At 53.7% G+C, this 17,926-nt stretch overlaps 8 protein-coding genes across 8 annotated transcripts; 5 read left to right on the top strand and 3 right to left on the bottom strand.

Moving 5' to 3' along the window:
• Positions 1-743: 743 nt before the first annotated feature.
• NCS54_00224400 (AB hydrolase-1 domain-containing protein) lies at positions 744-1,763 on the bottom strand (the record flags this gene model as incomplete). Its single annotated transcript, XM_053147846.1, has 3 exons — positions 744-917; positions 966-1,319; positions 1,398-1,763. 3 exons carry the CDS (start codon positions 1,761-1,763, stop codon positions 744-746), a joined length of 894 nt encoding a protein of 297 aa, XP_053003821.1.
• Positions 1,764-2,661: 898 nt separating this feature from the next.
• Positions 2,662-3,942, top strand: NCS54_00224300 (Hypothetical protein; the record flags this gene model as incomplete). The annotated part of the gene is made up of 2 exons (XM_053147845.1): positions 2,662-2,850; positions 2,902-3,942. 2 exons carry the CDS (start codon positions 2,662-2,664, stop codon positions 3,940-3,942), a joined length of 1,230 nt encoding a protein of 409 aa, XP_053003820.1.
• Positions 3,943-4,501: 559 nt separating this feature from the next.
• NCS54_00224200 (Hypothetical protein) lies at positions 4,502-6,596 on the top strand (the record flags this gene model as incomplete). Its single annotated transcript, XM_053147844.1, has 6 exons — positions 4,502-5,065; positions 5,203-5,295; positions 5,345-5,735; positions 5,779-5,937; positions 6,167-6,361; positions 6,409-6,596. 6 exons carry the CDS (start codon positions 4,502-4,504, stop codon positions 6,594-6,596), a joined length of 1,590 nt encoding a protein of 529 aa, XP_053003819.1.
• Positions 6,597-7,325: 729 nt separating this feature from the next.
• NCS54_00224100 (Nuclear distribution protein PAC1) lies at positions 7,326-8,819 on the top strand (the record flags this gene model as incomplete). The annotated part of the gene is made up of 3 exons (XM_053147843.1): positions 7,326-7,363; positions 7,419-7,587; positions 7,644-8,819. 3 exons carry the CDS (start codon positions 7,326-7,328, stop codon positions 8,817-8,819), a joined length of 1,383 nt encoding a protein of 460 aa, XP_053003818.1.
• A 1,941-nt stretch (positions 8,820-10,760) lies between these two features.
• Positions 10,761-12,840, top strand: NCS54_00224000 (Hypothetical protein; the record flags this gene model as incomplete). The annotated part of the gene is made up of 2 exons (XM_053147842.1): positions 10,761-11,164; positions 11,223-12,840. The coding sequence occupies 2 exons, from the start codon at positions 10,761-10,763 to the stop codon at positions 12,838-12,840; spliced, it is 2,022 nt and encodes a 673-aa protein (XP_053003817.1).
• Positions 12,841-12,949: 109 nt separating this feature from the next.
• Positions 12,950-13,755, bottom strand: NCS54_00223900 (Glutaminase; the record flags this gene model as incomplete). The annotated part of the gene is made up of 2 exons (XM_053147841.1): positions 13,460-13,755; positions 12,950-13,412 (listed from the first exon to the last, which is right to left on the bottom strand). Exons 1-2 carry the CDS (start codon positions 13,711-13,713, stop codon positions 12,950-12,952), a joined length of 717 nt encoding a protein of 238 aa, XP_053003816.1. The 5' UTR covers positions 13,714-13,755.
• Positions 13,756-15,068: 1,313 nt separating this feature from the next.
• On the top strand, positions 15,069-15,992 carry NCS54_00223800 (Pyridoxal 5'-phosphate synthase; the record flags this gene model as incomplete). The annotated part of the gene is made up of 1 exon (XM_053147840.1): positions 15,069-15,992. The coding sequence occupies one exon, from the start codon at positions 15,069-15,071 to the stop codon at positions 15,990-15,992; it is 924 nt and encodes a 307-aa protein (XP_053003815.1).
• Positions 15,993-16,390: 398 nt separating this feature from the next.
• Positions 16,391-17,775, bottom strand: NCS54_00223700 (Hypothetical protein; the record flags this gene model as incomplete). The annotated part of the gene is made up of 3 exons (XM_053147839.1): positions 16,391-16,495; positions 16,547-16,627; positions 16,849-17,775. 3 exons carry the CDS (start codon positions 17,773-17,775, stop codon positions 16,391-16,393), a joined length of 1,113 nt encoding a protein of 370 aa, XP_053003814.1.
• Positions 17,776-17,926: the final 151 nt, after the last annotated feature.

The raw sequence follows: 17,926 nt of genomic DNA, 5'->3' as shown, positions 1-17,926 counted from the left end.
GTTAAACCCCGCGGAGTATCAGCTCCGGAATAATAAGACCCCTCCCATTGCCGTACAAATGCCGTAATTGACGCATGACCACACATTAGTCGCCGAACACTTTTACCTATAACCCGACAACTAAGAAACCGGTGGGTCCGGCCTAACAACGTTGCACTGGCAAGAGACAGAAAATGGAGACATGTTAATCGAGTCAATGAGACCCAGTTCTCTCACAACTAGACTAGTTCTCATACACCGGCAGGGTTGCAGTATCGAGTCAAGAATTTGCCATGAATGGGTCAATAGTCGGAATTAGCCGGACGCTGTGGGCTGTTGAATCTCCTTTCTCTGGATGTGGCGAATAGCGACACCGCGATGACCAACAACTTGAGTCGTAGCAAAAGGAGTCAGAACACTATGACTTCTTTTACTGTCGACTTGAATCAAGCTCTTCGGTCCGCTGTTTCCGAGGGCCAAAACGGGTATTGATCTGAGCGAGAAAGACATTCAAGGAATGATCTCATCGCAAACTTGGCTACGAATTGACTTTGGCGCCGTCTCCGGCAGAAGATTCTAGCGCCCGCGCACCACAACGGAGGGAGTTTCACAGGGATAGTTTGGGTTGCGGGAGAGGGAACGGCAGTCGGGGTTCGCGGTTGAGTGAATAAGGTTGTGATTACATGGAGACGAAACGCGATGGGTTGTTTGGTTCAGAACGGTTCAAAGCTAATGATTCAAAGCTATCCAACAGGGCCTATCCACTACGCGTACGTCTTGACCATCTTCATGATGGCCTCCTCAGTCTCCTTGGGGCTGGTCGCACTCAAGTAGTGGCCGGCACCATCCACAAAGGTGAGTGTAGCCTCGGGGCTTGAGATAAAGAGCTTGATGTGCTCAGCAGGGACATTCTTGCCGAACACGGGGTCCTCGGGGCCCTAGGAGTATGTCAGTATATGATGTGATAAGAACAACGAGTGACATACCTGAAGCCAGTAGACAGGGCACTTGACATCACGAAGGCGAAGCAACAGGCCATCACGCTCGAGGAGATTGGCGACGGCGGTTCGGAGCTTCTTACGGCCCTCATCGCCGCTGTACACCTGCTTGAGGGTTTCATCCCAGAAGGAAAGTGTTTCAGCTGAGGGGTTGGTGCCAAAGCCTACGGAGGAGACCAGGCCGCGCCAGACCTCGTCGACAACAAAGTCTGGGGTGGGAGTGGCGCTATCCCAAGAGTCGTAGAAGGGGCGCAGCGACGTCTTGGGGTCCCAGCAGCCCTTCTCGCGGGACTCGGAAGACTCGTAGTCCATAGAGGTACCGAGGGGCAGGACGCCGAGGATCTAGTGGGTGAGCTACAAGTTCCGCTTCTGTACTAGGAACCATCCCCGGAAGAACCGGTGTGTTTAAGAGGGACGTACCTTTTCAGGGGCCAGGAGAGCCATACGCACGACGATCCAGCCGCCTTGGCTGGTGCCGAGAGCAAAAGCCTTGTCGATGCCAAGGGCCTCGAGGACCTGGAGACTCATGACGGCCGAGTCCCAGTAGGTGAAGTGCTCCGAGGGAGACGAGGTGGCGCCATGGCCGAGGGGCTCGATGGCGAGCAGGTTGACAGCGTCGGTCAGGGCCTTGCTGCTGAACTGGGCGTCAAAGAGGGACGAGGTGGTGCACATGGAGTTGACGAGGACGACGGTGGGCTTGCTGGGGTCGACGGCATCGCCCGAGAGACGGTAGCCGGCCTTGATGCCGCCCAGGTGGGGAACAACGATGGTAGTTTTGGCAGCCATGGTTTGACGACTGGTTGATGAAGATCTCCTAGCAAGCGAAGACTGGTCTGAAGAGGAAAAAGAAAAGGGTATACGTACGAAGAGGAGAAAGAGGGAAAGCGAGGGAAATGTCTCTCCTCTTGGGGCTAAGCTCGCTATGTACCAACTCCATAGGAAATCCACACTGGTGCGTGCGTCTGTTCGCGCCCGCGTAGTTGCGTGCGACGATCAGGGGCAAACAATGGTTTGCAGCAGATTCTGGTGTCGCCGCAAAATGGTGGGCAGATCGAGGCTGGAAGGGGATAACTGCTCCGAGGGGGCGGCGCCGTTCCGCTCCGGGAGTGACGGGTCCCCGAGGGACGGACCCGCGAGAAAACGGCCTCTCCCCCCGGGGAGGGTTTAGTTTTCAACGTCTGAGCGGGCCGGACCGTTGAAGACTAGAGAATTGGGTATACAAACCGTTGTGAAAAGGTCTCTTTTTTTGCGAATTCCTTCGATCAACTCACAACAAGACTTGAGAATCTATGATCTTGTTTCGTTTCAGGCACATACGAGCATAGTCCACCAGCGGCCGACGAGCCGAGGCAAGGCTCCACCCCATAAACCGGCACTTGCAACGCTGTCCAGCTCGTTCTGGTTAAAGGGCCCGCTTAAAGTGCTGACCGACGACACCGGCGCCACGGAGCAGGGACGAACTGATTCAGACCCTTGCCTGGGTCGCAAAAAAGAGAATCAGATGTCACTCTTTCGGGGCGAACTAGTTCTTGGGTGTTCTCTCTTGACGGGGGGTCAGGCCATGTTCGGCGAACTTGACTCGCAGGTTATTCAAGAATAGAGGTTGGCCCACTGGCAAAATTGATCATGTTTCTTTCTCTTTTCAGATAATATTGTTTTTCCTTTGTTGCTTCATTGTGGAAGCATGTCGTCTTCTGATTCTGTGCTTCCTGGTCTGCCGGGCTTTGACCCCCAGAATATCCAGCCATGGACTGTCGAGGTTGTCGTGTGCATGACGGTCCTGGCACTGGCTTCAGTCGGCCTACGACTGTTTAGTCGACATCTCAAGGCACAACAACTATGGTGGGACGACTATACCATCATATTCTCGATGGTGAGTAAAGTGTGTTTTCTCAGTTATCAGTGTCCCAACTCACACTCTTAGTTGTGGAATCTAGTGGTCGTCGGTTTCATCTTCGCCATGCACTCGTGCGGTATGGGCCTCCACGCCGACAAGGTCGACCCCAAGGACATCGTCATGATGGCAAAGTGGCTGGTGGTGGCCGAAGTGCTCTACGCCTGGAACCTTGGCTGGACCAAGCTGAGCCTGCTGCTCATGTACTACCGCATCTTCCGGGTGCCCTACTTCAAGAAGATGGCCTGGATCGTCAGCACTTTTGTCTTTGCATGGGTCATTTGCATCACCTTCCTCTTCATCTTCATCTGCATTCCCGTCGAGAAGCTTTGGTATCCGGATATTCCTGGTCGCTGCATCAACCAGGTCGGTACCTGGATCGCCAACGCCGCTAGCACCATTTTCACCGACGTCGTCATCCTGATGCTGCCGCTGCCACCCATCTGGAAGCTGCAGCTGGGCAGGTCCGAGAAGATTGGTCTCACCACTGCTTTCGCCCTCGGATTCTTCGTCGTCTTCGCCTCGGCCTACCGAACCAGCGTCCTCTTCACCTACAGCAACTCCGATCCTACGTATACGCTCGCCCCGACGGTCGGCTGGACGGATATCGAGATGTCGGCGGGTATTGTTTCAGCGAACCTACCGACCATGTTGCCAGTCCTGAAGCTCGTGGCTCGTTTTACCGGACTTAGCAGTCTTGCGTCAACCGTTCGCGCAGGTTCGAGGCCTACTTTCGGATCCAAGGGGGACAGGAGTGCCCAGGGGTTGGCCTCACGGGAGGATACCAACAAAGGCACCAGGTCAAACTCCAACACCAGCTCGAGGGGGGATGACTTTTATCGACTTCCCGACGAGACCGACTCCGATGGATTGATGAAGGGGCCGGGATTCGGAGACCTGTCCACGGCGTCGGATGCTAAGCTGAGGCCTGACATGAAGGGCTATGAGCTCACCGTGAAGACGTACAAGTCGAACCCGGATAGGGATGACGATAGTGGAGAGGGTATTCTCTTGCAGGGCATTCGGGTGCAGAGGGAGTTTGAGCAGACGACTACGACGCGAAAGCAGTGAGGGAACGATCACAAGTGTACTGATAGCTGGAAAAAAAAAGCGTGAAAATTGGCCAAAATACAGACAAAAATAATACAATTAACAAAAACAAGTCATCAAGCCCTTTGCCAAAATAGTGAAGCTTCTAGGTTTTTGTGTTCAGGTCGTTCTAACTGAGGCTGATATTGATTCCTAGGTACCTATCCATAGCAGATTGGGGGGGCTGCACGTTCGATATTGAGGTGTTCATCGTGCCATGCCATGCCACTGGCGCAGCAGTGCAAGAATACATGAGATTGATTCATGTGAAACTCCTGCCAAAACAATTTCTCGTTTTCTTTCCCTCTCTCAAATTCCTCCAGAAACCGTTGTCAGTCAGGACAATAGAAGCCACAATCAGCCTCCGGCCGCAAGCCAACAGGTTTCTTTGTTACAAACTTTCCACTTCGACCTTCAGGGCGCCTTCTTTCCTATCAATAACCACCTCCTCAAAACCACGCCGAAAGTGCTTTTCAGTGCCTCAACTTCATCAAGAGACTTCTCCTCAGCGGTTCTGCAGAAGCAACCTTATAACCACGAGATGGCTTCCAAGATCCCCCCTCCACAGATCCCACCGCCAAAGCCGCCGCCACCCCTATTTGATGTGTTGACGACTACGGCGGATGACCTTCGCAAGCGTCTCGAGGCAGGAACCATCACCAGCCTGGAGATTGTAGAGTCGTATCTCTCGCATATCGAGGCACACAACACCACAGGCGCGAAATGCAGGGCCGTCATCTCTACCCCTCCCAAATTTCAGCTTATCGCTTGGGCTACTCAGCTCAATGAAGAACGCCGACGAGGGGGACGTGAAGGGCCCTCTCCACGGAATACCCATTCTACTCAAGGTATATACTTTATTTTCCTCTCTGGTCTGCATGCTACGTTGCTAATCCGGACTTGCAACAGGACAACATTGCTACTGACCCGCCTCTCGGGATGCCAACTACCGTTGGATCCTATGCTCTCTGGGACTCCTGCCCAACGGGCAATGGCCCAGTCGTTGAAAATGTACGCCACGCCCTCCATGAGTCCATACCTTCTAACGAAAATTGCTCAGTTGATCAACTGCGGCCTCATCATTCTTGGGAAGGCTAACATGACGGTAAGTTTTCTGAGAAATAAGGCCTCAAGATGCGCCTCGAGGTAACAATATAACAGGAGTTCGTGGGGATGAAGTAAGGCCGGTCCCATTATGGCTACGGCTCCCTCTCAAATCATGGGATTGACTGACGTGCACAGAAACGTGAGTGGGTGGTCCGCGGTCGGGGGATGTGCGAACCTGCGTATATCCCTACTGGTTACAAGATCGGAGAGAAACCTCGCGGTGAAACTGTAAGGCTCCAAAAAGACTTCTTTCATTACATTAATCCATTGTTTATAGACACCTGCCAGCTCTTCGACTGGATCTGCAGTGGGCGTCGCCTCTGGGTTCGCCCCAATCTCTGTGGGGACCAAGACCTCTGGGTCCTTGGTATCTCCCGCTGCTGTTGCAGCTCTATACGCACTCAAGCTCACACCAGGCTCCATCCCGATGACTGGGGTTATGGAATTGACTGCTTGCTTTGACACGCTAGGCGCTTTTGGAAAATCAGCATTGGATGTAGCTCTCGCCTGTGATGCTCTTCTAGCCTCACACAGCGGTACGAGTCTGGCCTCGTCCGTGGCATCTATGAGGCTTGAGGACGTTTCAGTGGGCTTCGTTGACATCGAAAAGTGGAGGTTGCCTGCCGGTACTCAGGTTGACGATCCGAAGTACTTTGAGCAAACCATAAGTACATCCGACTGGCGCATCTTCCTTCTCTTCCGGTCAATCAGGGATCCAACTTGCTCATACTTCACAGGCCCGAGAGTATCAGCAAGCAAAGGACACGCTGCGACAGAGTGGTGTCAAGGTTGTCGACGCATACATCATCCCTCCAGAAGAGTACATGATAGGTGATACAAACGTCGATGATTTGATGGACAAGATCATTAGTATGGAACTCGAGTGAGAAAGATGATGACGATGATTGGCCTGTTAACTTGATTTAACAGGATGCCAAGGAAAGAACGGTATTGAGCGCTACCTCAAAGCCCTCAAATTCTCCAAGGTCAGAACTTTGGAGCAGATCCTCAAGTTCAATGAAGACCACGCCGAAGTTGAGCTTGACAAAGGCATGGCACTTGATCGATCCCTCAGAGCATTTCTAACGTGTGGAATTAGGCTACTGTCCGAACCAAGGCAGGCTCTCGGGGCTCGTCACGGAATCGAAGCCGGATGAGGAGGTTTTGGAGTGGCTCGAGGAGTGTAAGCGCTGGGCAGCCACGGAAGGAATCGACAAAGTCACTTCAGAGCAAGGTGTGGATGTCGTCGTGTGTTGCTCAGACAGCTACTTTGCAGGCGTCTCAGTAGCAGCGCGTGAGTGCAACACATCCCCTCCACTAAGCAATTTCTGACCAACGCAGGATACCCGATGGCGGCAGTACCTTTGGGGTACATTGAGAGTAGCGGACGGCCATACGGCCTCCAGCCCATCGCCCCAGCCCATCAGGAGGCGAAGCTGGTCAGGTTCATGGCGGCGTGGGAGCGCGTCTTTCCGCCGAGACGGGTCCCGGATCTGGAAGCTTGTGAGAAGGCGAGAACTGGCCGATGAATGAGACGTCAGTTGCTGCTGCTGGGGACCCTCAAGGTTATGCAGCCCGGTTTTTATTGAAACTGGCTGGTCGTTGCTCAGCAGTTCTTTGAGCTCAAGCAAACAGACTACTCAGATGAAGTGTGGGCCTGAATTGTCAGCGACTGAGCGGGCAGGTAGGGAGAACTGCAACTGCAGCACTATTGAAAATATAAGATACTCCTACTTAAAAAGTCCATTAGGTCCTCATCCCATAATACTAGACAACAAACGACTTCTCTTTTTGGTGACGCTTCGTTGGAAATCTTCAACTCCTGATGAGAAGCTCTAGGGTAGGCGCACCACGACGAACTCCACGTGATCTTGGGCAGCGGCTCGGGCCCGTTTGGCTGCACCGCTCTTTGTTCCACGGTTGTTGAAGCCCCTGGCGAAATCGCGTCGCCTTTTGATGCGCATTCTGCTCTGCTCCCACTGAAAGAGCCGTCGCCCTTTCCTTTGTGCTCTCCTCCTTCTTCCATTTGACTGACCTCCCCATTGGTCGTCTCCTCAGTTATCGCCGTCGCCTATTCTCCTCCACCGACACGTCACCGAGGAAGCTCTCCCACCAAAACCCGCCGCCCCTCCCCCGCGGTTTTAATCGACGAACCCGTCTCGCATGTTTTCCTCGTCAAAGCGACCCGACCACCACTGAACGATACTCGATTCCTGGGTCCCGAGCTGCTCTGTCGAGCAGAGCGAAACACCGCTACAATGAGCCGGACCTTGACGAGCCGGCAGGCCGAAGAGCTGTTCGTACAGGGGAGCTCCTGGAGCTTATCACTTGCCCGTCTGACCACACTGCAGGCACAAATCCATCATCGCATACCTCGCCGCGAATAATTTCCAGGATAGCGTCACTGCTATGAGGACAGAGCTCAACCTCGGAGAGGAAATCTTTGATCCTGCCACCGCTAAGAAGTATGAGACGTTGCTGGAGAAGAAGTGGACCAGCGTTGTGCGGTTGCAGAAGAAGGTATACTACCTGCGCTCTGTCGCATGCCCCCTCGGCTAATGATGCGACTCTCCCAGATCATGGATCTAGAAGCACGAAACGAAGCTCTCCAGACCGAACTCGACAGCGCTACACCGACATCCCTATCCAACCGCAAGCAAGATCCCGCCTCCTGGCTTCCGGCCGGACCACCGCGACACGTCCTCCAATCGCACCGAACACCCATTAACTGCGTTGCGTTCCATCCCATCTACTCGTCTATCGCGTCCGGAGATGAAGATGCCATCATCAAGATTTGGGATTGGGAATTTGGCGAGTTGGAACGAACGGTGAAGGGCCACACCAAAGCGGTGCTCGATCTAGACTACGGTGGACCCAAGGGCCACACGCTGCTCGCATCTTGCAGCTCGGATCTGACTATCAAGCTCTGGGACCCATCCGACGAGTACAAGAATATCCGCACACTTCCTGGACACGACCACAGCGTGAGCGCCGTTCGGTTCATTCCTTCAGGGGCCCCTGGAGCACCACTTTCCGGTAATCTACTCGCGAGCGCTAGCCGAGATGTGACGGTGAGGATATGGGACGTCACCACAGGATACTGTCTGAAGACGATACGAGGGCATTCCGATTGGATTCGCGACGTGAGCCCATCCCTAGACGGAAAATACCTTTTGTCGACCGGCAACGACCGAACGCTGCGACTATGGGATATTTCAATGAATACCCCAGAGACAAAGATGGTCATGATCGGTCACGAGCATTGCGTCGAGTGCTGCGCTTTTGCCCCCCCTTCGTCTTACCAGCACCTTGCGACCATGGCTGGATTGAAGAAGGCTCCTCCAGCCAGCAGCACGGCCGAGTTCATGGCGACGGGATCCAGAGATAAGACTATTCGACTTTGGGATAGTCGCGGAACGTGCATCAAGACGTTGATCGGTCACGACAACTGGGTCCGGAGCTTGGTGTTCCATCCCAGCGGCAAATTCCTCCTGTCAGTATCCGACGACAAGACAATTCGATGCTGGGATCTGAGCCAAGAAGGAAAATGCGTCAAGACACTCGAAGGAATGCATGAACACTTTATTACCAGCTTGCGATGGGCGCCCCCGATTACCAAGGGCCCGGCGGATGAGGCCAACGGCGAGATTGGGACACCGAAAAAGGCAGCAGCGGCACCTCAAGATGTACAGATCCGCTGTGTTATCGCAACTGGAAGTGTTGACACGTCATTGAGGATCTTCTCACGGTAATTGGATATGCTTGGAGCCGTAAGCGGCAACGTGAGAGTATTGGACACGAAATAGGAGGGAGCCAGGGCACTGCTTCAACAGATGGAGTCAGCTGGCCGGTAGCCGGACATACATGCAACGGGCACGTCTACGCCTCGTGCCGATAATGCTTTCAGGACGACTCTGTCGACCCTTGCGCAGCGCCTTTCTGAGAGGACGTCGCGCACGCCCTGACAGCGGCATTCCGCCCTTTTGGAATTCCTGGGGCTGTCTCGGAAGCGTCGACACTTGGTCACAGGCCGAAATCCTGTTCTTGTCAGCCTGGGTGACGGACGACCCGGGCTATTGGACAGGATTCAAAGTCTAGAAGCTATACTACAACACAAACACAAACACAAACATACACATCAACACAACCTTCTACAGACCATCCGCCGTCATATGCGTCCAGTGCTTGGGAATTTTACGAATGATGTTAGATACCCAGACGAATGTTACGACAGTGAAATTGAAGCGCTTGCTATAATGCGGCTTTGCCCCTGGTGACTGTGATTGATGGGGAGTCAAGAGATGGAGGTGTTTAGGGCTGGACGGTACGCGAGGAATGGAACTTGGGAAAAAGCATTTGTAGAAGATGGGGGCATCATAGAGAGATATTTCACATATGTATTAACAGATTGAACTTGAACTCTTGACCGCCTCATCGTTGGTGAACTTGGTTGTGGAGCGATGGCTGTTGCAAGTGTAGGAACGACCATCGAGGAAGCCCGATCGATGGATCATGAATATCCATTGAATTTCATTTATTTACTAGCGGACTCTGTCTTAGACCTCTTGTGACTTTCGTGGTGACGATATCAGGAGGAGAGCGCCTACGCATCAATGACGCCACGATCACTCATGTTCCCACAATGGAAATAATCGAGGCTGAATTCAGTTTACCTTCAATTGAGTGATTCTAATGAACGTCATTCATGTTTCTGATCTTTTATTAATAGCTGCTGCTGTGCCTCGTCTGTAAACACTCCAGATCTACATCAAGCATATTTGTGATACCAGAAACACCATGTCAGCCATAGCCACCCGTTTTGTGCGACCCCTGCGACCGGTGATGCTGCGGCAGCGCAGTTTCTGCGTGTCAGCACAGCTTCGACAGAGTGAAAAGAACCCACGGTCCAAGTTGTCTTCAGAGAGTCCCATGTCTCAGAAGAGCCAGTGAGTTTGCGCACAACTCCTTCGATGAGCCAGTTTCTGATAAGAGTCTAGAAACCAATCTTATGTGATTGGTGGCGTCGGGCTTGCCCTTGGTCTGGGCTTCTTCTACCTCATGACACGGCCCGAGAAAGCAAAGGATCAGCCTATCGAAGGAGTCAAGACAAAGATTGCGAGTCCAAAGTAAATGAGAGATGGCTGGGAGGGAACCAGAAGCGAGGGATGCGAGATGGCGTAAGCAAAAAAAGCAGGATTGAAGACACTTGAACGCATGCGGTATTATGGAGCGAGGGCCCTTTGTCAAATTGGAGATACGATTTAGGCAAGTTGTCACATTCTGCGGCGTCAAGGCAGCAGTTGATTTGCTACAAGTTGATTGAGTGAATGCTTCAGCCTGGAGAGAGGCAGCCCGGTGGGTGAAGCCATGATCCTGGCTAGACACGTGGTCTGGAGGAGGCCAAGCCCGTTGGACCGCGTCATCGCACACGACGCATTTCCTGCGGGTTCAGGTTCAGCCTTGCCTCGTTTACGCAAATTCAGCCCTATCGACTGTAACGGTTAGACCCAAGCGAGGGCTTCGAGTTGCTGTTGTTCTTGTGTTATAAGGCTCGTGAAGAGAGTCTAGACAGGAGTTTGTCCAAGCCCGGCTTCTTTTGTTTCTCTTCCCCGCGGGCCTTTGTCGATCCACACACACACAAACCCCTCAACACTATTTAACATTTTACTCCACCTTGAAAGATCCACGCCAGGATGGACGGTGACGGCTTCTCCGTCATTTCACTGACGTCTCTGGGATCGACCATCTCCCATAGGATCTTGTCTAGCGCCGAAGAGCTCAACGAACTCAACGGCTCGCTCGAGGTTGAGAACTCGCAACTGGCAAACCTTGCCGCGAGACTGTACCAGCTCCACCAGCATGTCGGACAGCTTGAGACAGCCCTCAACGCGGCTGGCGTCATCTCGGTTCGGTTACAGACGCATCTGAGCCAGAGCCTCGGATCGTGCGATGTCATCACCGCTGTGCTGAACAAGCAGGCCATGCGGCTGCAGGTCGACACGCTGCCTATGGTTGATGAGGTGTTTCTGGTAGTGTACAATGATGCAGTGGTTGCCTTTTCACGACTGTTTGCTTTCTTTGCCAAGGTGCTTTCGCTGTAAGCTCAAACTGTGAACCTTTGTGTTGTGATACTTTGTTGACTCTTTTGCGTTCAGGCAAAGCCGGAATGAACAGGATGCCGCGCTTGACAGCTCAAGCGGCAAAGAGGTGTTTCACCACGTTAACCTAGCTTGCCACCAAGCCTCGAAAACTAAGGATGTTCTGCTCACCTCGGGGGCCCCATCTGATACTATCGCATCGAGTAGTAAAGGGCCACTCCCCGGTGGCGACGTTGAGCCTCCGCCCTACGAACCTAGTTCATCACAGTCCCCCACTGCCGAGGCATCGAGCTCGTCTTCTGGGTTTTCCAAGGGGTTGTCTTCGCTGACAAACTCGTTCAAAGCCATGACTGCTGGTCTTTGGCCGAAACCTGATCCTCTAGCGACGGCTTTTTGTCAGGCAGCTCTCCGGGGTGATGTGCAGCAGATGAGCGGTTTCCTCGCGCAGGGTGGGAACATCAACGGCCGCAACGGGGAGGGAAACACACCTCTTGGCTGCGCGGTACTCGCTAACAAAGAGGAGGCTGTCAAGTTTCTCATCGGAGCTGGTGCCGACATCAACTCCAAGGATCTAAAGCTGCCACCTCTGTTCCTAGCCGCCTCGGTCGGCAGCATCAACGTTGCGAGATTCTTAGTCAACCAAGGTGCCGACGTCAACCAGAAGAGTTGGTCAGGGCAGTCATACTTTGTGGATGTTTGCAACAGCGAAAACTTGGAGGGTATCAAGCTTCTGCTGGAGAGTGGCGCCAAGGCGAGTACGACAACCTTGTCGGGACGACCCATGATTGCGCAGGCTGTCAAGAAGGGCAACATTGAACTTGTTCGTCTTCTACTGAAGCACGGGGCGAGTGCAAACTCGGGAGACGTCACGGGCAACTCCTTGATAGCTATTGCGGCGAGCCAGGATCGCATGGATATGGTGCACCTCCTCCTCGAGAACGGCAGCAACGCGAGCGCCAAGACACTCACCGGAATGTCCGTCATGGGAGAGTGCATCACCAAGAGGAAGCTGGACATGGCCCAGCTTCTCCTCGAGAACGGGGCCAACGCCAACGTCAAGGATCTGGTCGGTCAGCCGATCCTCATCATCGCCATCCGCGACAACAAGCTCTCCGAGGCCGAGAGGATTAGAGTAGTGCGCATGCTGCTCGACCATGGCGGGTCTCCCAACGTTTCGAACGCCACGACGAGCGTGGCGGCTATCTGCTATGCTATGGAGATGGGTAGCACTGAGATGGTCAAGATGATGCTTGCGGCTGGTGCCCAGACGAAGAAGAAGATGAGTAGTGGAGAGACACTTCTGCTATATGCCATCGACCACGGCAGAAAGGACCAGGCTAGACTGTTGCTGGAGAACGGTGCTGATCCGAACGCGACTGATAAGAAGGGGAGGACGCCATTGATGCAGGCCATCTCGAGGAGGGATGTAGACTTGATCAAGTTGCTCAAGGCACATGGTGCGGATGTCAATGTTGGAGGAACAATCTCACCGGCCGAGCTTGCTCAAACGATGGGGAGCCCAGAAATACTTCAAATCTTGGGATTCAGCTCTCCTGCGAACAGGACACCTACATGGGCCGGTCAGACATCACAACAAGGGGAGCAGGGGCAAGGTTCAGTACCTCGACCTCACTCACCACCACCGGGATACGATGCGGCCATGGGTAAGGGCTAAGAATGAGTGGGTGAAGGAATTAATGGCTGATGAAAGCTGATACCCAAATATTAATAATATTATTCCTTTTTCCTGATACAACGCCTGTCTATGTCTATGTCGTGTCATTTTACTTCTGGTGAAGAATCTCGCGCAGCCACCAAACGTGTATCCGCGCATCCTTTGTCAACTCTGGGTGGAAGCTCGTTCCTAGCACATTACCTTGCCTCACAGCAATAATATCTCCCGAGTCATCCTTGGTGTTTGCCTGCGATAGGCCGGGCTTCATCTTGTCCACCCGACCGGGCAGCTTGGCGAGGACTTGTACGGGCGGCCTCTCGTCCTGAGATGTGCTAATGATCTCCTCCACGACGGGCGCGCGGATAAAGACTCCGGGGAAAGGCTCGCCGTCTTGGAGGAAGGGAAGGTCAAGGCCGGACTCGAAGCTCTCAATCTGACGACCAAAGTGGTTGCGGTGGACGCGCACAGCGAGACCACCGATGAGTTCCTGGCCGCCCTTTTTGGTGGCGTTGGCTTCATCGGAGAGGAGGATGAGGCCAGCGCAGGTTCCCCAAACAGGCCGTTTTTGAACCCTGTTTCAGTTAGTACAGAGATGCGCACTCTAGGAAAGGGTTCTCACTTGACAAAGTGTCTCAAGGGCTCGAGGAGACCAGACTGGGCGGCGACAAATGAGATTGTGGTGCTTTCGCCGCCGGGGATGATGAGTCCATTGCACTGGGCGAGTTGTTCCTCAGTGCGGACCTCGATGCAGTTGAACTTTGTCTTTGAAATGCCGTCGGTAGACGAGAGGTACTCGGCGGCCTTGTGGACAAGGTCTACATGCTCAGAGAAGCCGCCCTGGAGGGCGAGGACGCCAATGGTAAGGCTCAGCATGTTGATGAGTTGGTAGTCTTGGAATATGATCTGCGAAAGAAGATAGAAACAAGATAGATGTATCTCGGGATCAACAGGTTGCGATAACGGAGAAGTTGTCACATCCTCGGAGGGTATGGCCGAAGGCGATTCTTCTTAGTCAGGGTCCCGTTAGCTAAAGAAGATCCCCAGATTCTCGTTCGGGAGATTGGAAAAAAGATGGATACCGGAATATCCCAAAGAGGACTAAGCCTTGCATTAGCACCATGCGAGACGCACATGCCGCATGCAGACAAAAGGGACGCACAGAAGGCGGCGACGTTGAGGAGAGCAACTCCGAACTTTGACAAAGGTGAAGCTCCGGCGCGGCGGCTCCGGGGTATGCCGGTGAACTAGCAAGGGGGGTACGTGAGTCAAGGAACAAAAGATCGAGTCAGCTTTGCTGAAAGGCTTGGGGGATTCTAGGAGAAGCCGTTTCTGTACACTGCCGCTCATGCAGGTTGGTGGAGGGGGCGATATGCGGCTTTGGTGGGATAGGCCCGGGTGATGATGGGTCTGGAACTGGGGTGGGTTCCGCTATCTCACCTTCTTAGAGGGGAATGAATGATGTCGTTAGGGCGGGCATTGTCATTGTCAATCGACAATTGATCAGGAACAATGGGAGTCTGTAGGTTATCCACGGATCTGGTTTGTGGCGAAAAAGCCATGCAAGCAGAACAATCAGACACTGCAAGTCAAGGTTTCAACACACCCTCAAAATGAGAGACATTCTAGAATCAAGGGCATGAGGGAGGGATCACGGGGGCCAGGGTATAGTAGATACGCCGAGACGCAATCTCTCTACCACTCATTCTTGCATGATGCTATATCTCTTGTCCCTCTTCTTCCCGACAATTGCCGCAATCTCTGGAATCTCTGACTTGTTACATCCGCCCTATTGCATCCGTCGGAACAAGGGCGCGGCGCCTAGATCGGATGTCGGAGAAACGACCGCTAGTAACGTAATGAGGGGACATTAAGGTTTCTCTCCAAAGAAAAAAGTCTCTCGTCACATGTACATGAAGCGTGCATGCATTACGGACGCGGCGGACGCAGACTCTCACTCCGCAACCCGTGGTGCTCCGGCGCCGCATACCGGGGCGGCGGAGGAGGAGGGGCAACGCCGAGAAGGAGGGTTTTGGTATTGTTCTCTTGTCCTTCTTATTTGAGTAATACCTACTTTTGGGTTTGCGTGTTGCTTCTTGAGTCAGAGACATAATAAATAGGGTACTTCTCTCAGACAATCTCCTTTCTTTACTCTCCTCATCTCCACACACACTCATCATCATCTCACTCAACTCCTCCTCTACCTCTCACTCTTCACACATCCCATCACCATGACCAACGACAGCTCCAACAACGGCGGCGAGGCCAAGTCCTCCTTCACCGTCAAGGCCGGCCTCGCCCAGATGCTCAAGGGCGGCGTCATCATGGACGTGACCAACGCCGAGCAGGCCCGCATCGCCGAGGAGGCCGGAGCCTGTGCCGTCATGGCCCTCGAGCGAGTCCCCGCCGACATTCGCAAGGACGGAGGAGTCGCCCGCATGTCGGACCCCGCCATGATCAAGGAGATCCAGGAGGCCGTCACCATCCCCGTCATGGCAAAGGCCCGCATCGGCCACTTTGTCGAGTGCCAGATCCTCGAGGCTCTCGGTGTTGATTACATTGACGAGAGTGAGGTTTTGACTCCTGCCGATGATGAGAGCCACGTTGAGAAGAGCCCCTTTGGTGTTCCCTTTGTCTGCGGCTGCCGAAACCTGGGTGAGGCTCTCCGTCGCATTGCTGAGGGCGCCGCCATGATCCGAACCAAGGGTGAGGCCGGCACCGGTGATGTTGTCGAGGCCGTCCGTCACATGAAGACTGTCAACCGCCAGATTGCCCAAGCCAAGGCCGCTCTCGCCGAAGGCGGCATCATCCGCATCCGCGAACTGGCCCGCGAACTCGAGGTCGACGCCGAGCTCCTCCGCCAGACTGCCGAGCTGGGTCGTCTCCCCGTCGTCAACTTTGCCGCCGGTGGTGTCGCTACCCCCGCCGACGCCGCTCTCATGATGCAGCTGGGCTGCGACGGTGTCTTTGTCGGCAGCGGCATCTTCAAGTCCGGCGACCCCGCCAAGCGAGCCAAGGCCATCGTGCGCGCGACGACGCACTTCAAGGACCCCAAGGTGCTGGCCGAGACGAGCACCGGGCTGGGCGAGGCCATGGTGGGCATCAACTGCGATACCATGAAGCCCGAGGAGAAGCTTGCCGTCCGAGGATGGTAAAGGAAGGTTTTATTTAATGATTAAAGGGAAAGGCGAAAAAAGACATACCACTGTGGAAGGGAAGCTATGAGAGAAAAGTCTCGTATGCGTTTGCATCAAAACTAGCGGGCGCTTGACGCCATAATTGAGAATTGCAGTTTGCCCATCCTCTGATCAATGCTTGTGTGACCATGAGGTAGCTATATGGTAAAAGAAAGAAAACGAGAATCATGTTTGACAAAAGAAAGCTCAAATGTATTTGTCGACTACATGTCGAACCACATGTCTGGTATCTTTAGATCTCATGCTGTGTGACACTCATGGGCTACCAGCACAATCATCCCTGCTTGCCAAATTGCAAGTCTATCCATCACAGTCTGATCCAAACCTTGTACATAAATGATCACAATCTTGCGCGCTCAGAATGGCGACATGGACTCGGCCTTGGCCTTCTTCTTCTCTGAGCCGCCCTGCTCAATCAGAGTTCGCTTGCGGTCGTTGCCAGCCTTGTTCTGGTACTTTCTCTATCAACATCGCATTAGTAGCACTCACACAAAGAAGTTAAAGAAACTTACACGAGTCTCTGAGTGTGGCGAGTTTGTGATGCGTGTGATCCAGGGCGCTCTTATGGCCGAGTGGATCAAGACCTTGTTGTCCTACCAGCTGTCAGTAGATGCGTACTTGAACGGAGTAGGAGTCCCTCACTCGAAAAGCATTCAAGATGCGGTCCTAGCGCTCCGAGAATGTCGAAAACTCTTCCCACTGCGTCTCGTTGTTGCTCCACATGGGAGTCGTGTTGAGGCCCTTCTGAGCAGCCATGGCCTGCTTCTGTTGCACGGTTAGATGAGCGAGGCAAAAGTGAGTATCAAGGACTTACGAGGATCTGCGCGCAGAGGAGTTCAATCTCAACGTCGGACATTGTGCGGTGGATAACGTTCTTCCACTGTTCCTTTATCAACGGCATGCGATTCACCGGAGGCTGGAGCTCCTTGTCGGAGAGCTTGGACAAGTCATCGTCGAGGCCTAGGCTTCGCCTCTGCTGGGCAACCTCAGCAAGCCACTCCCTGACACGCTTCTGTCCCATCTTGGCCCGCCACTCTCGAAGGTCGGTCCAGTCGCAGATGGCCTCAAAGATCTCGCGGATGCGACCGCGGAACTCGTCGTCAGTGTTGGGAAAAGACTCGTCTTGCTCTGGGGAGGTGGTGTTTCGGTCTCTCTGACATGAGAGGAGGTCGTATTGTTGGCGGAGATTATTGGCGTGGGTCAAGGAGATGATGTGACCTTGGTACTTGAAGGTCGACTCGCCGAGGAGGGAGACGAGGTGGCCGTCAGGACCATCTGTGATCTGTGGGGCCTGGAGGCGGTGTCTCTTGGGAGGTCTGTCGGTGTCGAGCTTCGTTCCCGGGACGGCGGTCAGAGAGATGGGGTACTGAGCCGGGGTGACTGGCTCAAGACGCTCGGTGCAGGGTGTTATCGTGTGAGACGGCGGAGTATTGTCGAGACCTGGCATGTCAAGTACCTCCGTCTTCAGGAAGTTCTGCAGCATCCACTCGTTGCCACCCGGGCAGTGACCGTCCAGGATAATGGGTGTAGTAGGCACTATCCCTAGGTCCGACATCCTCAGAGGGGTTGGGGGATGGGGACATCCATAGGTCGCTGGGGGTGGCATCTCTGAGATATTGTTGTCAAACTGGGGCACCTGAAAGTGAGCCTGCATCGGGCTGCCGTCCAAGTTATATACAGGACAGAGCAGCTGCATGAGATCATGCTGAAGCATGTCCTCCTCCTGCTGATCCATGTGCATGTTGGCGGCTGTAGTGAAGGGCACCAGTAGATGACTCGAGGTGGGTTCTTGATCAAGTTGGTGATCTGTGATGGTTATATGCTGATCCAGGATTTCTGGTCGTGAAGAGAGTTGGGTTGTCAAGTGAAGGAGTGAGCGTAAGAGATTCATA

Source organism: Fusarium falciforme, chromosome 2 (assembly GCF_026873545.1).
Source record: "Fusarium falciforme chromosome 2, complete sequence".
Taxonomy (NCBI): domain Eukaryota; kingdom Fungi; phylum Ascomycota; class Sordariomycetes; order Hypocreales; family Nectriaceae; genus Fusarium; species Fusarium falciforme.
Note: the sequence above shows the minus strand (reverse complement) of the source record. Positions and strands in the feature narration are given on the sequence as shown.